Raw genomic sequence first — 21,177 nt, forward strand, 5'->3', positions numbered from 1 at the left:
ACTCCTATCCACGTGTGATAACAATGGGTTGACAGGCCTACACAACTCCTATCCACGTCCACCAACGTTGACGTCCACCAACGTCCTATGGTTATAGAGACATCCCTAAGGGTACAACAATTAGTTAAGGAACTCCACCAGCACAACTATATTGATGACATGACCAAACTATGGTTTTGTCAAACACCTAACCCGCCTCGCATACCAGTGTTCTACACGCTTACAAAAATTCACAAACCAACTCCGGTTGGAAGACCCATAATATCTGGGTGTGATGGTCCGACAGAGAGACTGTCTGCATTTGTAGACAAACTCCTTCAACCCATAGCAAAAGAACAGGAGTCATATCTGAAAGACTCGACGGACTTCATCAATTTCATAGAAAAAACGAGAGTACCAGGGAACGCTATCCTTGTTTCAATGGACGTGACAAGCCTATACACAAATATACCTCAAGAGGAGGGGATAGAAACGGTATGCAACGCATACGAATCTTACTATAAAGGAGAATCCCCCATCCCAACACAACATCTTAAAAGAGCGCTTGAACTTATACTTCAAGAAAACTCATTCCAGTTTACTGGAAAAAACTACCTCCAAACACATGGAACAGCCATGGGTACAAAAATGGCAGTCGCTTTTGCCAACATCTTTATGGGAAAGGTAGAATCACAAATCTTAAATCAAAGCGCTCAAAAACCACTCGCCTGGAAAAGGTATATTGACGATATATTCTCTATCTGGAATATAAACAGAGACGAAGTCACGCAGTTCATTGAACTAGCAAATAGCCACCATCCCACTATCAAGTTCACGGCTGAAGTTTCCGACACGGAAACAACGTTCCTCGACACAAAAGTCTACAAAGGCGAAAGATTTGCACAAAAGTCTAGACTAGACATTAAAACTCATTTCAAAGCTACTGAAACATTTCAGTACACGCATTTCTCGAGTTGCCACCCACCAGGGGTCAAAAAGGGCTTCATCAAGGGCGAAGCGTTCAGACTTCTCCGAACCAACTCCTCTGAAACAGCATTCAAAACTGCTATTTCACAATTTAAAACAAATCTCATCGAAAGAGGGTATCCTGAAACTCTTGTTTCAACAACTCTCGCAGAAATTACATTTGAGGAGAGAAAAGCTGCCCTACAACAGAAACGTAAACAAGACAAGCGAATCTTGCCTTTTGTCACACAATATCGCCCTTCAGTGCCTAACTTAAAGCAAATACTTATGCAGAAATGGCATTTAATTCAACAACAACCATTGCTTAGAAGAATATTCAAAGATCCCCCTATTGTCTCGTACAAAAGGGGCAGATCCCTAAAGGATATACTCGTTAGAGCAAAGCTTTAACCGGCTATTACACGTGGATGGGAGTTGTGCAGGCCTGTCACCCCATTGTTATCACTGAAAGGAACTGGTTTCCGGACCCCCTTGAAGTATGGTGTACTGATTTTGAAAGTCATTCAGAAATGTCTTTCATTCCAGCACAAAGAATTCACAGTCAATGTTTGACAGTTCAGTACAAAGTTAAATTTAATTATGGAAGAGAAAAGGTTGTTGTTACCATTCCATTGATTGGAAGATATATCTTATGAACTTAACACACAAATTCAGGAACTTAATGTATTACAGTCAAAAATTGACTGGAGCAAATCCTGAAAGGAACTGAAATTATAATTATTGGGAGAATATCACAAAAAGCTAAGGTTAAGACTTTTCTTTTTAGGCAAGCTTTTTACATGTACTAATAGTTGTTGTTAGTTTTTAATCGTATTTAATATATATTCAGTTGTACTGTTTATAATTTTATTGTGATGTCACAGACTGTTTAAAGCAGAGTACACTGTACATAGATGGACACATCAATTGATAAAATAAAGTTGCTCTTACATTGTATAATTATTCATTTCAGTGATTGTGTTTACCTTTTTAGTACATCACTTCTTTGTTATAACAATAATTACATGTGAGGTTCAGAATATTCAGTGAAGTTATGAGGATTGATAAATTTCTCAAAAGAGGGAAAGGTAAACTTGAAAAATTGAAACAATCCTTGTAAGTTCATTATGTCTTAGCCTACGTGTACATGTAGTCCTCCTAACTGTCCGTTTCTAAATGCATTGATTAAATGAAAAGAATTATTTTGAACCAACTAAGCATGAAGCGTGCTACTGGAACACGAGACTCATGCGAAGTATGAAACGTGTTCATGTTTGAATACTGAGGCATACGTGAGGTTTTAAGGTATTCTTAACGACACACTTCAAGTGTTCTGTGGTGTTCGACTGGGACACGAGACTCATGCGAAGTATGAAACGTGTTCATGTTTGAATACTGAGGGAAAGAGGGAAAGGTAAACTTGAAAAATTGAAACAATCCTTGTAAGTTCATTATGTCCTAGCCTACGTGTACATGTAGTCCTCCTAACTGTCCGTTTCTAAATGCATTGATTAAATGAAAAGAATTATTTTGAACCAACTAAGCATGAAGCGTGCTACTGGAACACGAGACTCATGCGAAGTATGAAACGTGTTCATGTTTGAATACTAAGGCATACGTGAGGTTTTAAGGTATTCTAAACGACACACTTCAAGTGTTCTGTGGTGTTCGACTGGAACACGAGACTCATGCGAAGTATGAAACGTGTTCATGTTTGAATACTGAGGCATACGTGAGGTTTTAAGGCATTGTAAACGACACACTTCAAGTGTTCTGTGGTGTTCGACTGGGACACGGGATTCATGCGAAGTATGAAACGTATTCGTGATCGAATACTGACGCCAACGTGAAGTACTGAGGACCCATACCAAAGCTTGTATATCCCCCAAACTGCGTTCAAACTGCCGAGTTTAACAAACTTTTTAATTCCTTTGGATTCCTAACAAAACCGACCCAAAAGAAAGAAAATTGTTCTGGTCAACGAACGAATACACGGTCGTGCTCCTGCCGTATGCCCATATTCGATAAGAATTTTCCAGGTCCACGTCACGGTTGTACACACCATGAATACTCTAGAATTCTATAGCTTTAGCGTCAAGATCACGTATTCGAGGATAAACGAATACACTCGCAGATCGCACATACTTTGAATTCATAGTCTAAATTTTGCTTCTAGGAGAATGCTATGCAACCGAACTGTTACATTCTTTTATAAAGTTCTCTTTACAAAGGGTTCGCCATCATACTCTAGGAGTACGACAGATGTGTGGTATACTTTAACGAAAATCCTCGAACGATTATGAACGGAGCGTATTCCACCATATTCGACACGAATATTCCAGGTGTACGTCACGTGTTGTGTGCGGCTTGAATACTCTAGGATTCTATTGCATCACAATCACATATTCGAGTATAGAATACTCTAGAATATTTTGGCTTTCACGCAGTGCAATGATATAAACATTAAATGATGACGAAAATTATGTGCGAAACTTTGACTAAACTAGTAACTAGCTTTTAAAGGATTTTAAAGGCTGCTAACAGACTTCTGGGTCAGTTAGGATCTCAGCAAAATGTTAAACTTCTTGTAAACGGCGGCTTATGAGACGAAAGACAAATAATATTGATAGATGTTATGAAGCGGGCTTCGGAGAGTTGAAATCTGCTTAACCGTGGCGATGTCTGAGAGTTATTTCGTACACTAATCACCGAAAATGTGGCTGAAACATACTGGAAATATAACATGAGGCATCCTGGAACATCCAGTTGTCGACATGTCGCGAGGTAAGTGGAATATATTATTATTTTCTCTGTGCATGGTTATTTTCACGTTATTATGCTAATTAGGACGGCGGTCTTTGTTGACAAAAGCACAGTTTAAACTTCTTCTTCTAACATTTTACAGTTTTAACTGCACCAAAATTTTATTACAGGTGAGACATCGCTCTTTAAGTGGAGGGTAGTTTTGGGATCTCAAGTGATGTACTTTTGGCGATATTTTCCTTTAAACTTCGGTTTTTGATGGCGCTTCATGAGTAGTCCAAAAGGGAAGAAATTTAAAATTCTGTAAAAAAAATCAGGTGATGATCAAATTGCCAAAACAGCCTCTCAATGTAACAATAAACATTTGCTTGTCTCGAATAAAGGGTTTTTGCCCGGATTTATATCGTTTTCTTTGTATGGCAAATTGTTAAAAATGTGCCCTAAAATGCCCCCTGAAAGCCCTCTAAGCGGGGCAAAACCAAGATGGTGGCCCCAGCGCTAAAATACGAATCGAATTGAACTGAAAGTTATATTTTTGTGAATCAATTATCTAAACCATTCATCTGAGAAAGTTTGAGGAATTTGATTTTTTCTGGTCCAAATGGCCATAGTTGAAATTTACAGAGGGCGCCTCTTATATATCAGGTTGACTGTTAAAAACACATTTAATTTTAGCTTTAAGCCCTTTTAACTAAAAAAAACTGCTTACAAAATTTTTAAAAAAATCTGTTAAGAGGGTTCAGAGCCACTTTAAATTTTCAAAAAATTACCTAGCTCTGAACTCTCTCCAAATAATTTCCAATGACAAATGGAATAGTATTTTTCGGAATTTCAGGAAGAGTGGACAGCCTTGCGAGGTATACCGAATATTTCGGAAATTTCTTATCGGGAATTTCCGCTCCGCTTGACTTTCCTCCCGAAATGACTGAATTTTCAGTTGAATGGTTCGCTTATCGGAAATGCACCAATTTCCGGATTTTCCGGAATTTTTCTCGACAAATTTCCGTAGCATTTGTCTCCGGTTCCAAATTTTCAGAATTTTGATTGCATGGTAAGCGACCAATGAAACGAGGACCCATGATAAGAATATTGATATATCAAGCGTGGCCGGTTAATCGAACTCGACAAAAGATCAAGCAACGTCGCCCTGCATTTTGCCCGTGCAAAACGAGGTGCAAGGTTTCATTTGCATTTTTTTTCTTCAGTACCTTGTGGTCAGAGTTGAGCTAGATCTGCTTCAAACGAAATCCTGATAATGGCGGACAACTCATCCAACTAAAAGAAACTGTTTGAATTTTGCGCTTGAAAGACCTTGGCTACACGCAAAGTGGTTATTTGCAGAGCCCACAAGAAACACCAACAAGTTTACTGAGGGTGTAACAAAGAAAACAAGGTGAGAGTTAAGTTTCATTTTGAATTGGAGAGAGAATAAGCTGCGCGGCCGAGAAGCAAATGCCATCAGTTAAAACGAGAAGTACTCTAGTATGACAGTGGGATAAAAAGCACTTTCTTGAAGTCTGAAAAATTTAAGCTAACCACCACGATGACGCTGTTGAATAAAGATTTTTGAAATACTTCCGCATGCGCAATTTGTGGACGGCATCCACACAACAAGATTGTGAAACTGGTTATTGTGGGGTTTGCGCAGTTTTATATATTTAAAAACGTTATTCTCCCTGACTCACTCTTCTAAACGTTATTTCACATTTCAGAACATGTTGTTTGAGTGCACCGGCTGTGGTGACGACCCTTTTGGAAAATCGTCAAGCCTACATCGCCGATCTTTATGATGTCTGCGAGGGAACATAAGTCGTTCCTGGTGCTGCTATGTGTACCGTTCGTTTCTTACCGCCTTTCTATGGAGAAAACTGTAACTACAAATGGAATTGCACAGGCTACAAGGGCTAAAAAACAAAAAGAGTCGACAAGGAGGGTAAAGAACGCTGCATAACAACATTTTAAAGCTTACCACAAGGCTTTAATCCGGTACTCATTTTACTGCGCATTTCTAAGCACCCCCGGCTATAAAAAACTGGCACGTCAATGTTATTTCTATCAAGCACAGTCCATGAAATCTTTTTAGGTGACTCTGTCTTTATCGTTCGGCTTTTAAACAGTTCATAATGTGTTTGTTTTGTTCAGTGTTTCTGTGCGGCATAGCGAGAAAGCTTTTTACTCATTCCAGTATTGCTTTCACAGTTTCAGGTAAAGAGCCATTAAGAAATGTAGAGGTTGACAAGCCATGCCAGAAAGAAGCTATCCACAAAAATACACACTGAGGAAAGCTGTAGGAAATAAATTTACTTTTAATACTAACGGTTTCATAGGAAGCAATCACGAGAAAATTCAGATATTTTTGTCGTTTCATCAGTGACTGAAGCGCTTATGGTAATGAGACAATTTTTGTAAACAAGGGCTCGCCCATATTTTGTCACGCAGCGATTAAATTGAAAAAAACATCCTATTTCTTGTGCTACTCTTTCACTGTTATGTCAATTAAACGTGGAGAATTTAAGCTAACCCAGCTCACATCTATTTCGTAGCTAATCACACAAATCAAAAACGGTCCAGAATATGTATTTGTGGCTAGTGTTACCATGGTTTGCTTTGACATACAAGGCCTTAGGTCATATAAAATTAACGGCTTTGATCGTCTTTCGACAGTATCGCTTATTTTAACAGTTGTTCAAAACTGATTTAAAAAATGTTTGTGTTTATTGCTCAACACGGAAGTCATTCCATTCATGGTCTGCAAGTGTTTAACACACCCAAATTTGTGTTTTAATATAACTAGGTGAATTGTATTAGTGAGTCGAGCTTGGTTTTGTCGGAGTGTCTAAAACAAGTGATTTATTCATGCCAAACCTAAGTTATTAACTGTGTTTTGATTCCCTCGTGGTCTGGAAAAATTGAAAAGAAATGACTTCTTCCAATGTTCGTCAACAGACAAATGCCCAAAATTTCACTATTAGACATCGAATGTACCCCTCCCCTCCACATAATCACTCTCGTATATTGCTAGAAGAGTAATGATGTTTGTTACTTTCAAAAATGAAGGAAAAATGGCCTAAGAATATAAAAATATATATGACATGCTTTGAAAACTAAGTGTTTCTTTTTTTTATGTGTGTCTACTGCACTGCTCTGTGTTCATGCCAATAGAGAAGACATCATGTTTATCGTTGAATTCAAACCGAGGTGGAGGGGACTGCACATTATAGATACAGCGATATTTCTCGAAAATTACGGAACCGAAAGGCCGCGAAGGTACATCTCGTCCATGAATGGCACAGAAAGTCTCACGCCCAGAGGTATCATGTTACAAGTATAATAATATACATGAAAAAATAACTCGATTCTGATTGGCTGAGAGTAGTGCAGTTCAAGTGTAACACCATTGCAAAAGCGTAACACCAGTGCAAATTACACATCGTAATTCTGGATTATGATTGGCTGAAAGAAAATATGAAATTCCATAACCCAATGATATCACGTTAAATGATGACGAAAATTTTGTGCGAAACTTTGAAAAAAGTTTTCTCGGGTAAAAAAAATGGCTTCAAGAAAGGTCTTCCCGCACTTCGACCACGCGAATTTTTTCATGTTTATATTATTAATAAATAATCATATGGTTTTTCTCGTTCAATTTGGAATTAATTTGCACTTGAGAGTTTTTCAAAAAGCTAAAATTACACTCGCCGAAGCGGCTTGTGCAATTTCAGCATTTTGAAAAACTCACTCGTGCAAATTAATTCCAAATTGAACTCGAAACCGTATGATTACCTATACAAATTATGGGGTTGTGGAAAGTAAGTTGTTGATAAAACTGCTCTCCATCCAGGAGCTTTTACTGGTGAGATAAGTAAGGACAGAGGGCTACAAGAAATTACCGTAGCCTGTTACGGAGTCAAAACGCTAAATACGCTTGTAACATAGCAATCAGAGCTGCACAATCAAATTTAGTATAACTAAGCGTGAACCATAGTCCATTATAAAATATTTACGATAGTACGTGTGCTCTCGTCGGTAGATAGGGTTTTTGAATGAGGGCCGTAAACATGGTTTTCGAATTATTTTTCGGAACTATTTTATAAAGGCAGTAGTAGATCTTTTGCGTAATTACATAACCTCATTTGAACCATATAACTGTTGGTAATCGTATGAATGGGAGTGCACTTAAGTATTATTACTTGGAGTGATATTTGAAGGAATTCTCAAATATGACGCGTAGTGTAAATCCTCAATTGCCCAAGCTTTCAAACGATAACTCATCTATTATATGAATGGGAAAATTACGAACGCACGCCCATTAATTTGCACTGCGGTACAAATTAAAAATGAACGATGAATTGGCCTGCTCTCAGCCAATCACAATGAAGCAATTATCTTAAATTCTTTTTTTGCAGGTTTATGGACCTCGCCTGGGACTCGGTCTACAAACCTGTAAAGAAAAAAAATAATAAAAAACAAGAACGCAACCAATATATCTCCAATACGGACCGAACAAGCTAGTTCAATGAGATATCTTTATTACATGAAACATGACCGTCTCATGTATCACGAGACGGCTTAAAAAGCCTTTTGATTAAACACAGGTGTAAACACTTTTTAACCCGGAGATTGCGTAAGCAATCTATAGGGTTTTAGTTGTGGTTCAGATTATGCAAATGATATGCAAACAGGGGCGGGGGAGAACACTCTGCGACGCCTGGCACTTTTTGTGTGTTTGGATCATCCAACAAAAAGTGACGTCACATCCGGTGAAAAAGCGGGCTGAGCGGCGAAATAAAATTTGACTGCGACATAATCGTTCTCCCTGTAAGTAAAACAGCAATATTTCGCGATCGGCGGGATATTTCTAACGTTTTATTTGGCCATGATAAACAAAATTTTGTCTTCTTCCTCGCCATATCGTTTGTTTGTGGAACAGAACAATTATTTGTTCAGAAAGACGCTGTTTTGAAGGCGTGTGTTTTTACGAAATGTCGTCGTTTCTTCGTAACTGAATTCCACAGGAGTCATCGTTTACGTGGAAATAATGAATTCTAGGTAAGTTGCACTCAATTCAAATATCCTATTCTCTTAGGTAGGTATTACACTGAGAGAAAAGCGCCATGTCAGTTTTCTAGCCGTGGGAGAACCTATTTAACAGAAGCCCATTTTTTGAAATTTACCATTAACAAACACAGAGCTGTTAATCGTATCACACTGTAAAGATCCACACACATAACGGGGCGGAACTTTCTTGCCAATCGACACTAACTCAAATTCTTGTTCTTGCTTGTGACTCAAACTGGCATTATAAATTCTGTTACGATTTGTTAAGAACCTTAAACGAGATATCTTAATGTTTCCCTTGGTAATCCCTTAATAATGGCAAACGCTTCCTTTAACATGTACTTTAGCAGGCCGTGAACCCCTTAAATATAAACAAGAGGATATTTTTATGGGCGATTCAGTAATCGGGGCATGTCGTGTTTTTTTTTTTCAGTTATAGTGTAATTTATTTTTCTGTTTCAACAGTGTTAAATGTCAGTGACACTATAAAGTTTCAATACACCCCCCCCCCCCGCCCGATCCTGTGAGGTCAAGCATGCACCTTTAATTGCTTCGATTCCTTTCAATTGCCTTGTTTACAGACCAAGTTCCCTATCGTTTAATCCCTAACTATCAAATGTCTTTGCAACTTATTTTGAAAGGTTACTTAGACATTTTGCCCTATTTTCAGTTTGCTTTCTCTATATAAGCTTACATCAAGACATTTCAGTTCCAGAGAATGAGAGAACCCTAGCAATTCTGACAATTCTCTCTCATAGAGTTCAATTATTTTAATTCATCACGCTTTCAATGTGCGATCTTAACAAACTGTTTGCAAACAGTAATGAAATATCATGCCCCAACACCCAGCCATAAAAGGAAGTCTGGGAACAGGTAATAGCAACAATGACACTATCAGGCTGGTGAATGTTACAAGCTATTATGAACTCATGTCTGACAATGATGAGTGACCATGAAACATGGTGCGGTGAAACTGAACAACCAGACTGCAACTGACATTGCTAGTGTTAGTGTTGTGAAAGTGATTGCTAGCTAGTAGTGTCTGTGAACTTGGACCAGACCAGAAAAGAAAAGGTTCCATACTAGAAGTTGACTGAGAGTAACAAGTTTGTTCTCAAAAACTGAAGAAGCTGCCTTATCAGACAGTCTTAAAGCCAGCTTCATCGCAACTTGTCAAGAGTTCCTGGATTGTGTATGTGGGAGGACTCCTTGTAAGGATATATATCGGGAAGCTCTGCTCAAAAGTTTTCAGGCTTCAGATATAACTATTAAAGGGTAAGGGATTTCTGACAAGTTGAATTCAGGTGTATAATGAAAGGGTACCGAAATCTTTCTTTTAGGGATTTCCTTCTTCTAGCTCTAAAATGTTGTTGATAATCTCTCATTTACTCTCATGAGCCAGAATGAGGGGATTCTGATATATTGTTCAAAAAGATATTTTAAAACTACTTTCTAAGGGTTTAGAAAAGGGATACAGTATTAAGGGGTTGGACCTTGAGGTGCAGCTTCCCCATTTAAAACTATGTAAAATACCTTCCCCCCCCCCCCCCCCCCCCGCCTCTCCTTGTGTAAAAAGGATGTTCAAATTGTTTTCTGGAAAAAAGCAAAAAACAAAACAGTGCCAATTTAAGGAATTGTGTGATTATCAATGTAAGTTCGCATTTGTATTTTGAATTAAAATGGGCCTAACATTATCCACAAGAGTATAAAATAACCATACTTTGCAGCTTCAGAGAGAGACTCAAACTGATAATGAAAACAACTTTTATTTTTGCCCCTTCCTTTGTACCTTGTGATATTTTTAGGGAAATTCTCAAAACGTCTCTGCCCAAAGAAAATAAAGAATATAAATGAAAATCACTTGAAAATGATCTCTGAGACAAAAACGTCCTTTTTATGGCTAGTTATTATCTTACAATGTGTTGAGAAGAAACTGCTTATAGGAAAACATAAATGTTCAACAAAAAAAATGAACAGAAAAAACAACAACAAACTTTTGCAGAGGAGCTCCTATATTCTTCAACTTACATGTAGGGTAATAGAATCTGTTTTTACACTTTCACACCAAAGAAAACACCACAGAAATGAGAATTATTGTTATTGTGTCCGAGCTGCATATTTTTTGAATGGAAACATTTCCCATAAAATTTCTACATTATATTCTTGCCAGTACATGTACGACAACATACCAAATATATTTTGGAGAGAGGAGTACTTATAAAATTAATACAAACTGGTGTAGTTTAATTTTCCATTTAATTTTTGTAAACCTCTTACAGAATGCAACTTTTGGTTAGGTTGCACTTCACTGTCAAGGAAGAAATCACACCAAGGTGGCTTTGCATCTTTATTATGATTTCCATTATCAGTAAAAAAAAAATCACACTTGGACAGGTCTCTTGATCATGAGGGTATTTGCTCATTTACCACCTATAAAAAAACAAGATATAATGTATCATTTTTACCTGTGCTGCAAATTTTTCAATTGAAATCAGTTTGTTTCCACTTTTAGAGTGGTTTTTAAAAAGGATCACAAGCACACCACCCACCCCTCAGTCCCTATTCCTACCCTACAACAGCACAGCCAGGATCCCATATCAACCCCCCAACATAAGTGATAACTTACCATAATACTCCTATACTACAATACAATCTTTGTACAGACAGACCTAGATTCAAACATCAGATCTCTGACTTTTTGGTCCACTTCATCTCCACTAAGCCATGAAAGCAACCATTGCAAATGTCCTTATATTTGTTGGTCTAATTTATTGTTGCTCTCAGATTCCCCCTTCCCCCTTGATGAAATTAAATTGGTTTAAAAAAATAAACTGGTTTAAACAAATTAAAGCAGAGGTAGAAATTGAGCCATAAAATTACTATAATTTTAGTATGAGGATATTGAAATATAGCTATACTATTAATATCCTTATGTTCTATTGTAAAGACAGTGTAACTACTCAAATTGACCTTCATTGTCAGAGACAAAAACCTGAAAACATCTAAACACAGGTCAGTGAGCATATTGCCAGTTATGCTTTTGCCAACAACCATTCTGCCTCAAAAATATAGAAGATAATGACAATAATAACAGAACCAACATCTGTCAATTCAATAACCACACCAAATTCCCCTCCAAATTCCTTTCGACACCTTAGAGTAAAATTTTGCCAACAGCATAAATTCAACTCAATGCTTTAAAGTGCTTCTATCCTTAAATTTTCACTCCTTGAGTCAGAATTTTCAGGTGTATCACCTAGCATTCCACAAAAGATTAAAAATGCTGTTTACCTTTTGCAGATATCTGCATCAGTTCCAAAGATATGTAGGTTGAAAAATAGAAATATGCAAATGAGGTGACTGATGTTGTCATACACTTAACCCAATATTACATCAGGTTGGTAGGCTTATACTTAGAACTACAGGAAACACACCTATGGCTATAAAAATTATATACAGCCTGTATTTTCCCATGGCAACTTGCTCTTTTCCAGTCCCCTCTAACCTGATTTCACTAATTCAGTGATTTTCAGCTTGAAAAACGTTAAACGAGGCTACGACTTTGACCTTGCATGTTAATACATGTATGCTTCCTAGATCATGCTGATGAGGCACCATTGGCAAATATCAAAATGGAAAGCCAAAGGTGGCCAGAAAAGCCTATAATCATCAGGAAAGGTTGAAACCCAGTATGTTGCCATGGTAACAAAACTGTTATGCTCATATTATGGAGGACATCTGCAAATTTCATCATAATAGCACTTTAAAGCACTGTCCCTAGGAGCCCATGGTCCCTTGTATCTGGACAATAGTTCAAAAGTTGCCTGGGATGGATGATCTAAATGGTAGGTGGGAGACTCCCAGAATATTGGGGTGAGTTGCAAGAATGATTGTATAATTATCTCTTTGCAGGAACTCATTAGACACTAACACTACTAACATGACTGAGTTTGGACAATATATATTTTGTTTTTTGGATACATGTATACTGTTACTGGTCATACAAGAGGTACCTTGCTACTGAGTTAAGTCTTAATGTGTGTATTTTAAAGGAGAAGGTCACTCCAAAAAACATAAATTTTATGTCAACGCTAATGAAAACCTTGCACTAAGGTTAGCCACTCACAGAAGTTTCAGCGTCTGAAGTGCAGGTTTTCCTTATGAAGTTCGCCTCCAAAGAAGCACCCAGGCCAAGTTTTCATGACATCATTCTGTCTGATGGATTTTGCCCTGATAGCTTGCGACAAGCCTTTTGACTACCACTCTGGGTTATGGCTGCTCTTGAGACATATTATTTTGAGCTAAACAAGCTCTAAACTCCTTGTGACGGATGCCAAGTCACTTGCAGGTTCTTCTCCTTCCCACCAATTTCGAGTTGGACAGAATGAAGTCACATAAACACAGCCTCAGGTTGCCAAGACAGTTGCAAAATGGTGGCCTCCGAAGTCGTTTCTTAATTTCGAGATGAATTTCTTAAGGACAGCAGGCACTTCTGAGGCTGAACCTTTGGTGAGTGGAAATGCTGAATATTCACTTGCTATAAGTGAAGACAAAAAAAGTAAGCTTTTTGGAGTGACCTTCTCCTTTAAACTGAAAACATGAAAACTGAAAACATGTGAGCTTAATGCAACAAAATGTATATTAAACTTGGGCCAGTTCAGTATGACTTATTACAAGGTTTAAATCAGCCACAAAAAAATTGTTAGCAACTGATATTACTTTGTGAAGGCTTCTGGAAGGGTTTTACTTTTATAAAGCACCTGGCAGCAAGTACTATTTTGGTTTACTAAAGAAAGACTCTTGTTACTGCTTAAGGAAACTGTGTTTGTTACAGTAGGTGTCAAAATATTATGGCTTTGATGACATGATAATAGAGATATCAGCCTCGGTAATTTCAGGGATAGTGGATAACCAATCTCCAAATAACAGAGTTATGGGACTTCACTATCAAAGTGATGCCTGATGCTTATTATAAATTGTGTATATTACTCCTAAAATGTACGATCCAGAATTTTGTTTCGTGGGTAATAGCTCAAATTCATTTTCACCTCTGTGAGGTACAAATATTCTTAAAACAACCAACACTGACAATTTTAAATTACAGTGGAACTCTGTTAATCCGGCTGCTGGGCCACAAAAATCTGACCACATTACCAGTGTGGTTAAAGGGGTTCTTTAAATAAGAAAATGACCAACTGACTGAGCCTTTGTTCAAGCCAGAATCAAGTGGCCGTAATAACAAGGTGGCTATGTGAATGGGGTGGCCATAAGGCAGGGTTCCACTGTAGTGATGAACATATAAGATGATCCTCTCAAACACCGACCCATAAAGATTTTGGAAAGTATAGTTTGTATACTCAGTTAGACAACACACAACTTGGGCCCAGAGCTGACTAGAGATATTCCATTTTATATCCACAACCCCTTCCCCCAGCCACACTCACTAAATAAGTCAATATTTACCACCTAACAGAAAAGATAAAATTGCAGAAATAACTCTTTCATAGCCCCGTCTAAAGCTCATGTCAACAAAGGAAGAGGGAGTGTGGAAATAAAATAGAATGGCCCTACTAGGGACCATTTATATGGTCTTGGGTACCCAAGACAACCCTTCTCCTGAGTTACCCTGGCCAAGCTAACTTTTCATTTATTTCTTTGAAAAATAAACCAGCTGTTTACATTTAGGATCATGAACCTGTCTTGCCTGCAAGACAACAGGGGTGGGTGAGTTGTCTAGCCTTGGCTCGTGTCACGCCTTGGCACCCTGACAGGCAGGGCAACTTTTCTTCATATAAACACTTTGGCTTGGCTAACCAGGACAACTCTTCGCATGGCGAGTGTCACATGATGCCTAGATTTAGAATTTAAAGCAGAAATATCAATTTACAAAGAAAAGAAAATTAACTCAGCAAAACCCACTGTGATTGAATGACTGAGGGAAACTCAAACAAAGAGGGATATTGCCCATTTGATTATTCAATAAGGGTTTTGAATAGTCATGCAGGGTCATATTCAGCCAAATGCATGGGGAAATAAATGGCAAACAATCACTTTAAGATCAAACCAAGCTAGAATTCTCAGCCCACCCACAATGGAGCAATCACAACTGACCTTTGTGAATTATTTGATGCATGCATGTGAGACAGCCATTTATCATTCTTTCTTTACAAGATGGAAGGTAGATGTCATTTAAACATTGATCAAATAATGAACAAAGATCCCGCTGCTACAGAGCTACATTGTATCTCCACCAGATTAACAGAAGATGAGGTGTTGTAAACAGATCTTTGGAAGAACTAAAAAAGCTGTGAAAACAATCACCAGCGGCCTGTGTTCCCACAGCATCTCTTGTTGAGTCAATTTGATATATAGAACATATATTTAAAATCTCAAAATAGTTGAATTAACTAATTATGACTACCAAAATCTGCGATTCTCCCTACACTATTTATTACCAGAATAAAAATTTGATAACCTATTTACCACCATGGTAACTGACACAGTTGCCCTAAACATAATTTTTGACAGTCTTTTGTTTATGGTCTTATCACTAATGATGAAAAAGTAGCTTCTTCTAAACAACATTACCCAATTCAAGACTAGAGTACGAAACCCATATCCTATTTAAGGCCAAAATGGCCAAAACTGATACCCTATTTATGACCAAAACGACTGAAAAACCATACCTTTTGGGGCCACACATACCCCTATAGTGCAAATAAGGGAGTACCCCCCCGCCCCGGGTCACTGTAGAAGTGGGTACCTGTCAAAAGCGGAGGTAAAGTTAAGGGCTAAGGAGCTAACCCTATAAACAGGCCAACCCCCCTCTTTTGTAACTGCCCAAAGAAGTTGATCCCTAGGCCAGCATTGCAGTTCAGACAATACAGAGGAATATACAATTGACCACTGGATAAAATTTGAATTCTGTCCAGCATACATGTATATTTATGAACAGTTTCACAGTACCCGGGGGGGTACTCCCAGAAAATTTGGTGGGGGAGTGCTTCACCCCTTTGTTGATCTCTTCGGGGAAATCTGATATCTCCAAAGCTCGCCTCTAACTCTCAACATTACTTATTTCTGACAGAGAAAAACCGTATTCAACAAGAGATACGGAAATAGGATACTAACCTTGAGTATACGCTTCAGCATGTCTTTTCCACCGCACGCACGTGGATACAGAGCTTCAACTGTGTTCACTTTCAGAAAAAAAACGGCTTCTGTTAAATATGTTCCCGTTGTGCACAGTGCAAACTATGGCCAGCAATACTTCATCCAGGTTATTGTTAACATTATAGGCTATTGCACTTAGTGTTATAACCGAATCACGAACAATAAGAACCAAAAGTCGGAACAACACCAGTTTTGAATATGTGTAAAATCCGCCATTCGATGACACAAGGCTCTCCGTTATTTTCCTTCAAAACAATACTAAAGTGTTCTCTTTTGCCAACAGTTTTGCTTCAAAAGTCGAAGAAATGTGCCTTCACGATATTTCTATCCTCAGTATGGAAGGACACGGACCTGATGGTTTGCAAATAGAAGAAAATCTTCCCCAATCGAAACGCCATTTTTCGCTTTGGGAAACGGGCTGCGCGGCACCGTTTAAACCGGATGTGACGTCACTTTTTGTTGGATGATCTAGTACAAAAATTTCAGGAGTCTTCTGCCCCGCCCCTGTATGCAAACGATGTCCTTCCATCATCTTTTAACTCACTTTTTGGAGTAATTCTGCTGACCAGTAGATAAAGCATCTGAAAATCACTGTATTAGTCACTATTGCAGGCACATGCATCGTTTTACATTTCTAGGTCAAGGTCTATGTGCCTGCTTTTGTTGCACTAAAAATGGAAACTTGTTTTGTTTGCTCTCTGGGTATAGTTCATTTGACATTTCTATTACAATAGACCAATTTCGATATATTAAAATTCAGCCTAAAACAATAGACCTCAGTACGAGGCTCTGGGGAATAACTACAGAGTTTGTGGGGTTTATTCCCCAGAGCCTCGTACTGAGGTCTACTGTGTTAGGATGAATTTTAATATATCAAAATTGGTCTATTTTAATCTTAAATTAACAGTCAACTGTAAACTAGAGGCTCTAAGAGCGTTTACTCGGGCTTCGTACTGCAGTATCAAATCGTACTTTACTAAAACGCGTATTGGACACAATAAAAACAAATCAAGGAATCAGGATATTTTAGTATAAGAGTTCCGCTTAGATATTTACTATTCAAGTTTCTTCGTTGAGTATTCTCCTAATCCAATCGCAAGTTGTGAGTTTAACCATCTTGGTTCAAGAATGAAGCACAGCTGTCTACGCATTTATGGAAAACTTGTTTGCAAAGAATTCTCCGGGCCTTTTTACAACTTATGGCGATTTCTTTGTTCATGCTAGCAGAAATTGTGCGAAGTTCGTTTACTGGTCGTGACGATCCGAGTTAATTGTGCAGCTGAACATCTTTGCCGTTTTTCGATCTTAAACCCTTTTCAAGTGTCATATCTCCTTTGGAGAGCGAATACGGATAAACTCCTTCGCGAAAACAAAAGCCCTATGACAAGGCGCAAATTGCATGGCATATAGTTTGCATAAACTTTCAAGTTGGGTTTTTTGCGGATAACGTCCGAGAATTTGCCACCCTTAGCGCAGTTTATGAAGAAATATAATAAGCTACATATTCTTATTGAATCGAGGTAGTAGTATTTTTAAAAAGGAGCTCATTTATAAGGGGAAATGCGGCATTCTGTCTTGTTAGTTATTTTGGTTTCATACTCGTCTAGTTCATGTCACGCAACATGATTTTCTTTAGCAGTCAGAGACAATTTTCTAAAAGAATTGGCCATTGCTAAGACTGCTAAAAATATCTGAACTACTAATGAAATAAATTTGGCTAGACTATCGCCAATGCAGATTTTCCTTGGGACTTAACATTGACGTTAACATTGGTTCGTCAATAATCCTGCACAATTAATTCCCCGCACACTGGAAGACTTCATTTTCCCGCACAATTTGCCTCCAAAATCACACGCTATTTGTTTTTCCTGCACACTACTAGAAAGCCAACTAACTTGGAGGTAAGATATTTAATTCAAATTACCGAAAGTCTTATCTTGACAAATTTGGAGATCGACATAAGCTTATATTACGCGGTGCAAGAAACAAGTCTCATGTTTTTAATGAGCCACCAGTCCAAAAACATTTTCGTATTTAGCTCGTTTTATTGCAATATGATTTGTTTTACTACAATATTCTAAATGGTAACAGCAGTAGCCACATGCAGTCATTGACTGCCTATTTTTTATCAGTGTTTTCGTAGTTTGAACTCAGACCGCGATGGGCTCAGTTGTTATCCCGTGAGAACGTTTCGAGCTTGACTTTTGCTTACCTGGCTGGCTTTCAAGTAACATAATTCGTGGACCGACCCTTTCCGAAAATGATCGACATCTTTGTTTGTGAGATGAACGTATAAGGCGCGATTGTCACCAAAACTTTCTTCGCAAAACACCGCGTTCTGTCACGAAGAGCGAGCAATGTCGCGTTTCTCGTCCCCAGTTTCCATGGTCTACGCATGGAACGCCTGGGGCCATGACCCCTCTTTTGACAATCAAAACGCTTTCATTTTATGACTTGGGCTCTCCTGCGGAAGCCCGAGTAATAAGACAAAATGTGGCTTTTGTAATACGCATTGGGAACATTTTTGATGATAGAGATGAAGTTCCTGTTGTAAATTTGCGCTCCGAAGTCTAGTAAAGATTGACAAGAGGCAATCCGCTCTACATATCGATGGCACTATTGGAAGGTTGAGCTCCTGACATTAAATTTCCGAAATTAAAGCGAACAGTTTCGTTGAGGCCATCGTAGCATTTGTCAAAAAAGTATCTAATAAAGAACACCGCGGTCTTGCGAGCCTCTAAAAAGCTCATGATTACGCCAGATTATAAGTTTCAACCGCGGACGTGGAATCCACCGTGAGAAAATCCTGATCTTGAGGACAAACTCTCCGTGTTACGCAAGTAACAGTGAAGAAACAGGTCACTTTGGAAGACGAATCCCACATAGCGGGAGCGAGGAGAAATCCAATCCGAGCATTAAAATTTTGCCCACAGACAAACATTTGTGGGTTTGTCCAAGTTGATACACTTTGACATTTTAATAGGCTGATGAGCTATCATATCGCAAAGTAACACAACAGCTCTCCCGGAAAGCTTTTTATGTCTATTTATAGTAGATTTAGGCCCAGTCCATACTTATGCGGATATTTTTGAATCTGCAACTTTTTCTTTCCGGATTTAAAAATTTCCCCGTGCACACGTAGCGTATTCAAATTGAATTCGCCTGTCCGCACGCATCCGATGGTATCGGGATTCACTCTAGAGAAACGAGGCCTACACGTTGTGCCGTCATATTGGTTTAAGGTTCGCTAAGAGACTGGACGCGATTTTGCGACGTCATCAGATTCGAAAATATCTGCATTCAGCGTCCAAAACGTCATCACATTCGTTGCGGATATATTTTTTCCGATCTGGAGAGCGGATTCAAAAGTATCCAGATTCGCTGCCGAATGCGTGTGGACGGAAGCCGTATCCGGAAAGAAAAAGTTGCGGATTCAAAAATATCCGGATACGTGTGGACGGGGCCTCAATCACGCAACATGAAGTCATCTAAATCAATATTTGTTAGCTAATTCGCATATTTGCTAATCAAGGTTTCTAACGTGTTACTATGGTTAGCACCCGCGTTCCAATCTAGTGGACCCAAGTTCGATTCCGGGATTCGTCGCCTTTTTTTTTTTTTTTTTTTAAGCCGCTGGTCTTTTTTTCTTCCTGTTAAACCTTTTTTCTGGTGAAAAACATCCACAAGTAGCTACATTACTTATTTCAAGTTTGGAACCGATAAGAACACGGTTTTTTGACGTTACTCTGAAGATCTTTCGCACCTACCCCGCGAGCAGATGAGGATCTTATTCGCAACCTATTCGCACTCGATCTAGCGGCGCTGAGTCGCGTAAAGCAAGCTACGCTTTTGTCCTCAGGCGAGAAGTTTACAAGGTAGAGTGGCTCAATCGAGAATGAGTAAATCCATCGGAGCAATGCAGTTCATGTAGTGGAGGTTTGCAGTTCTTGTACCTCATGCAGAGTATGTACGTTAAGCCATTCTTTTTTTTTTTTTTTTTTTTTTTAAAGAAAAAGGCAGACGGCTGTTACAACAAGTATCGCCAGAAGTCAATATAGTTATTTTATAACTAGAATAACCCGTAAGCCACACACATCAATCATCACGCACTGGGAAATCGACGGGTTTGCTCACAGAGCCTTTGATTAAAGAAACTGACGCTGTCATGTGCTATAATCCAAGTTTGAATCTGATCCTAAAGTTATAAGCCGTTGTTGAAGTCATATGCAATCCACGAGGAGGAGTCTCTTTGGTTAAAGACTGACTTGGATACACGTGCACGAGAAAACTTCATGTCTCTGCAGAGTAAATTCTTATCACATTTGCGCGGCAGCCTTTGATTAAGCGGTTTATGCAATCATTATTTTGGACACTAAAATTTCTAAATTTCAACTCCGACAAGATGCGTTCTGTGATAAAGCATCATTGAATCGTCCTGGTGGACAATTTAATGCATGACCAAACAATAACAGGAGGAAGAAAATTTACCGACTGTTTATCATGCTTCGAGCAGAGCTGAAAAACAATCCCGCCAGCTTTGACTACATCATCTGCATGTTGAAGCATTGATGTCATAGGAAACTGTCTGTTTTCAGTTTCATAGATGTTAAGTTAGATATGAAAACAAAAAGGCAATTTGAGGCACAAGCTGATTGATCACTTCATCATCATTTTGTTGAGCTACTCACAAAATAAGAAATTCTAATTATATTGTCAAATAGGGCGCGGACAGCTGGTACAAAGATCCGCCAATCATTAAACATTTCATGGAAATTTCCTGATCATCATCTTTTTCGCGCGAATGATGGCATCAAGCCGAACGGTTATCCCGGCCGCCTTCGCTAGAACATAAATAGAGTGTCGTTACTAAGTGAAGAAACCAGAAGAAAGCTTATTTGTGAGCCGGAGTGGAAAAAGAAACTGAAAGGTAATGCCGGAAAACGTGAATAAAAGCATGAATGGAACCCAGCCATCGAGGTTCCCCAGCAATCCTACAGCAGAAAAAAAATGGAATAATCTTTGCTTACTGCCTAATGTTTCTTCTTCTTTTGGCAGGTTTATGAACCGAGCCACAGACGCGATCCATAAACCTGCAAAAAAAAACAAAAAACAAAAAACAAAAAAAAACAAAAAAACAAGAAGCTATTTCTTAGAAAGAAATAGTGTTTCGTTTCCGGAAAGATATTCAAAGTCTGAGAAAGGCCGGGGTTTTGATATCTTGTGCATGAGAAGTCCTGG

The 21,177-nt window shown here is 38.5% G+C and overlaps 1 protein-coding gene and 1 long non-coding RNA gene across 3 annotated transcripts; one reads left to right on the forward strand and one right to left on the reverse strand.

Moving 5' to 3' along the window:
- Positions 1-87: 87 nt before the first annotated feature.
- LOC149115743 (uncharacterized) lies at positions 88-1,408 on the forward strand. Its single transcript, XM_089285943.1, has one exon. The coding sequence runs from the start codon at positions 88-90 to the stop codon at positions 1,354-1,356; it is 1,269 nt and encodes a 422-aa protein (XP_089142069.1). The 3' UTR covers positions 1,357-1,408.
- A 9,105-nt stretch (positions 1,409-10,513) lies between these two features.
- Positions 10,514-16,407, reverse strand: LOC149115744 (uncharacterized). 2 transcript variants are annotated; one of them, XR_016206115.1, is made up of 3 exons: positions 15,898-16,407; positions 12,058-14,617; positions 10,514-11,196 (listed from the first exon to the last, which is right to left on the reverse strand). It is a non-coding gene; the product is annotated as an uncharacterized LOC149115744 (long non-coding RNA). The 2 variants fall into 2 exon arrangements; XR_016206114.1 differs by lacking the exon at positions 15,898-16,407 and having other exon boundaries at positions 12,058-15,888.
- Between the last annotated feature and the right edge of the window lie 4,770 nt (positions 16,408-21,177).

The sequence above is a fragment of the Orbicella faveolata genome, unplaced genomic scaffold (genome assembly GCF_042242905.1).
Source record: "Orbicella faveolata isolate gen_17 unplaced genomic scaffold, um_ofav_v1 contig_13, whole genome shotgun sequence".
Classification (NCBI taxonomy): Eukaryota; Metazoa; Cnidaria; class Anthozoa; order Scleractinia; family Merulinidae; genus Orbicella; species Orbicella faveolata.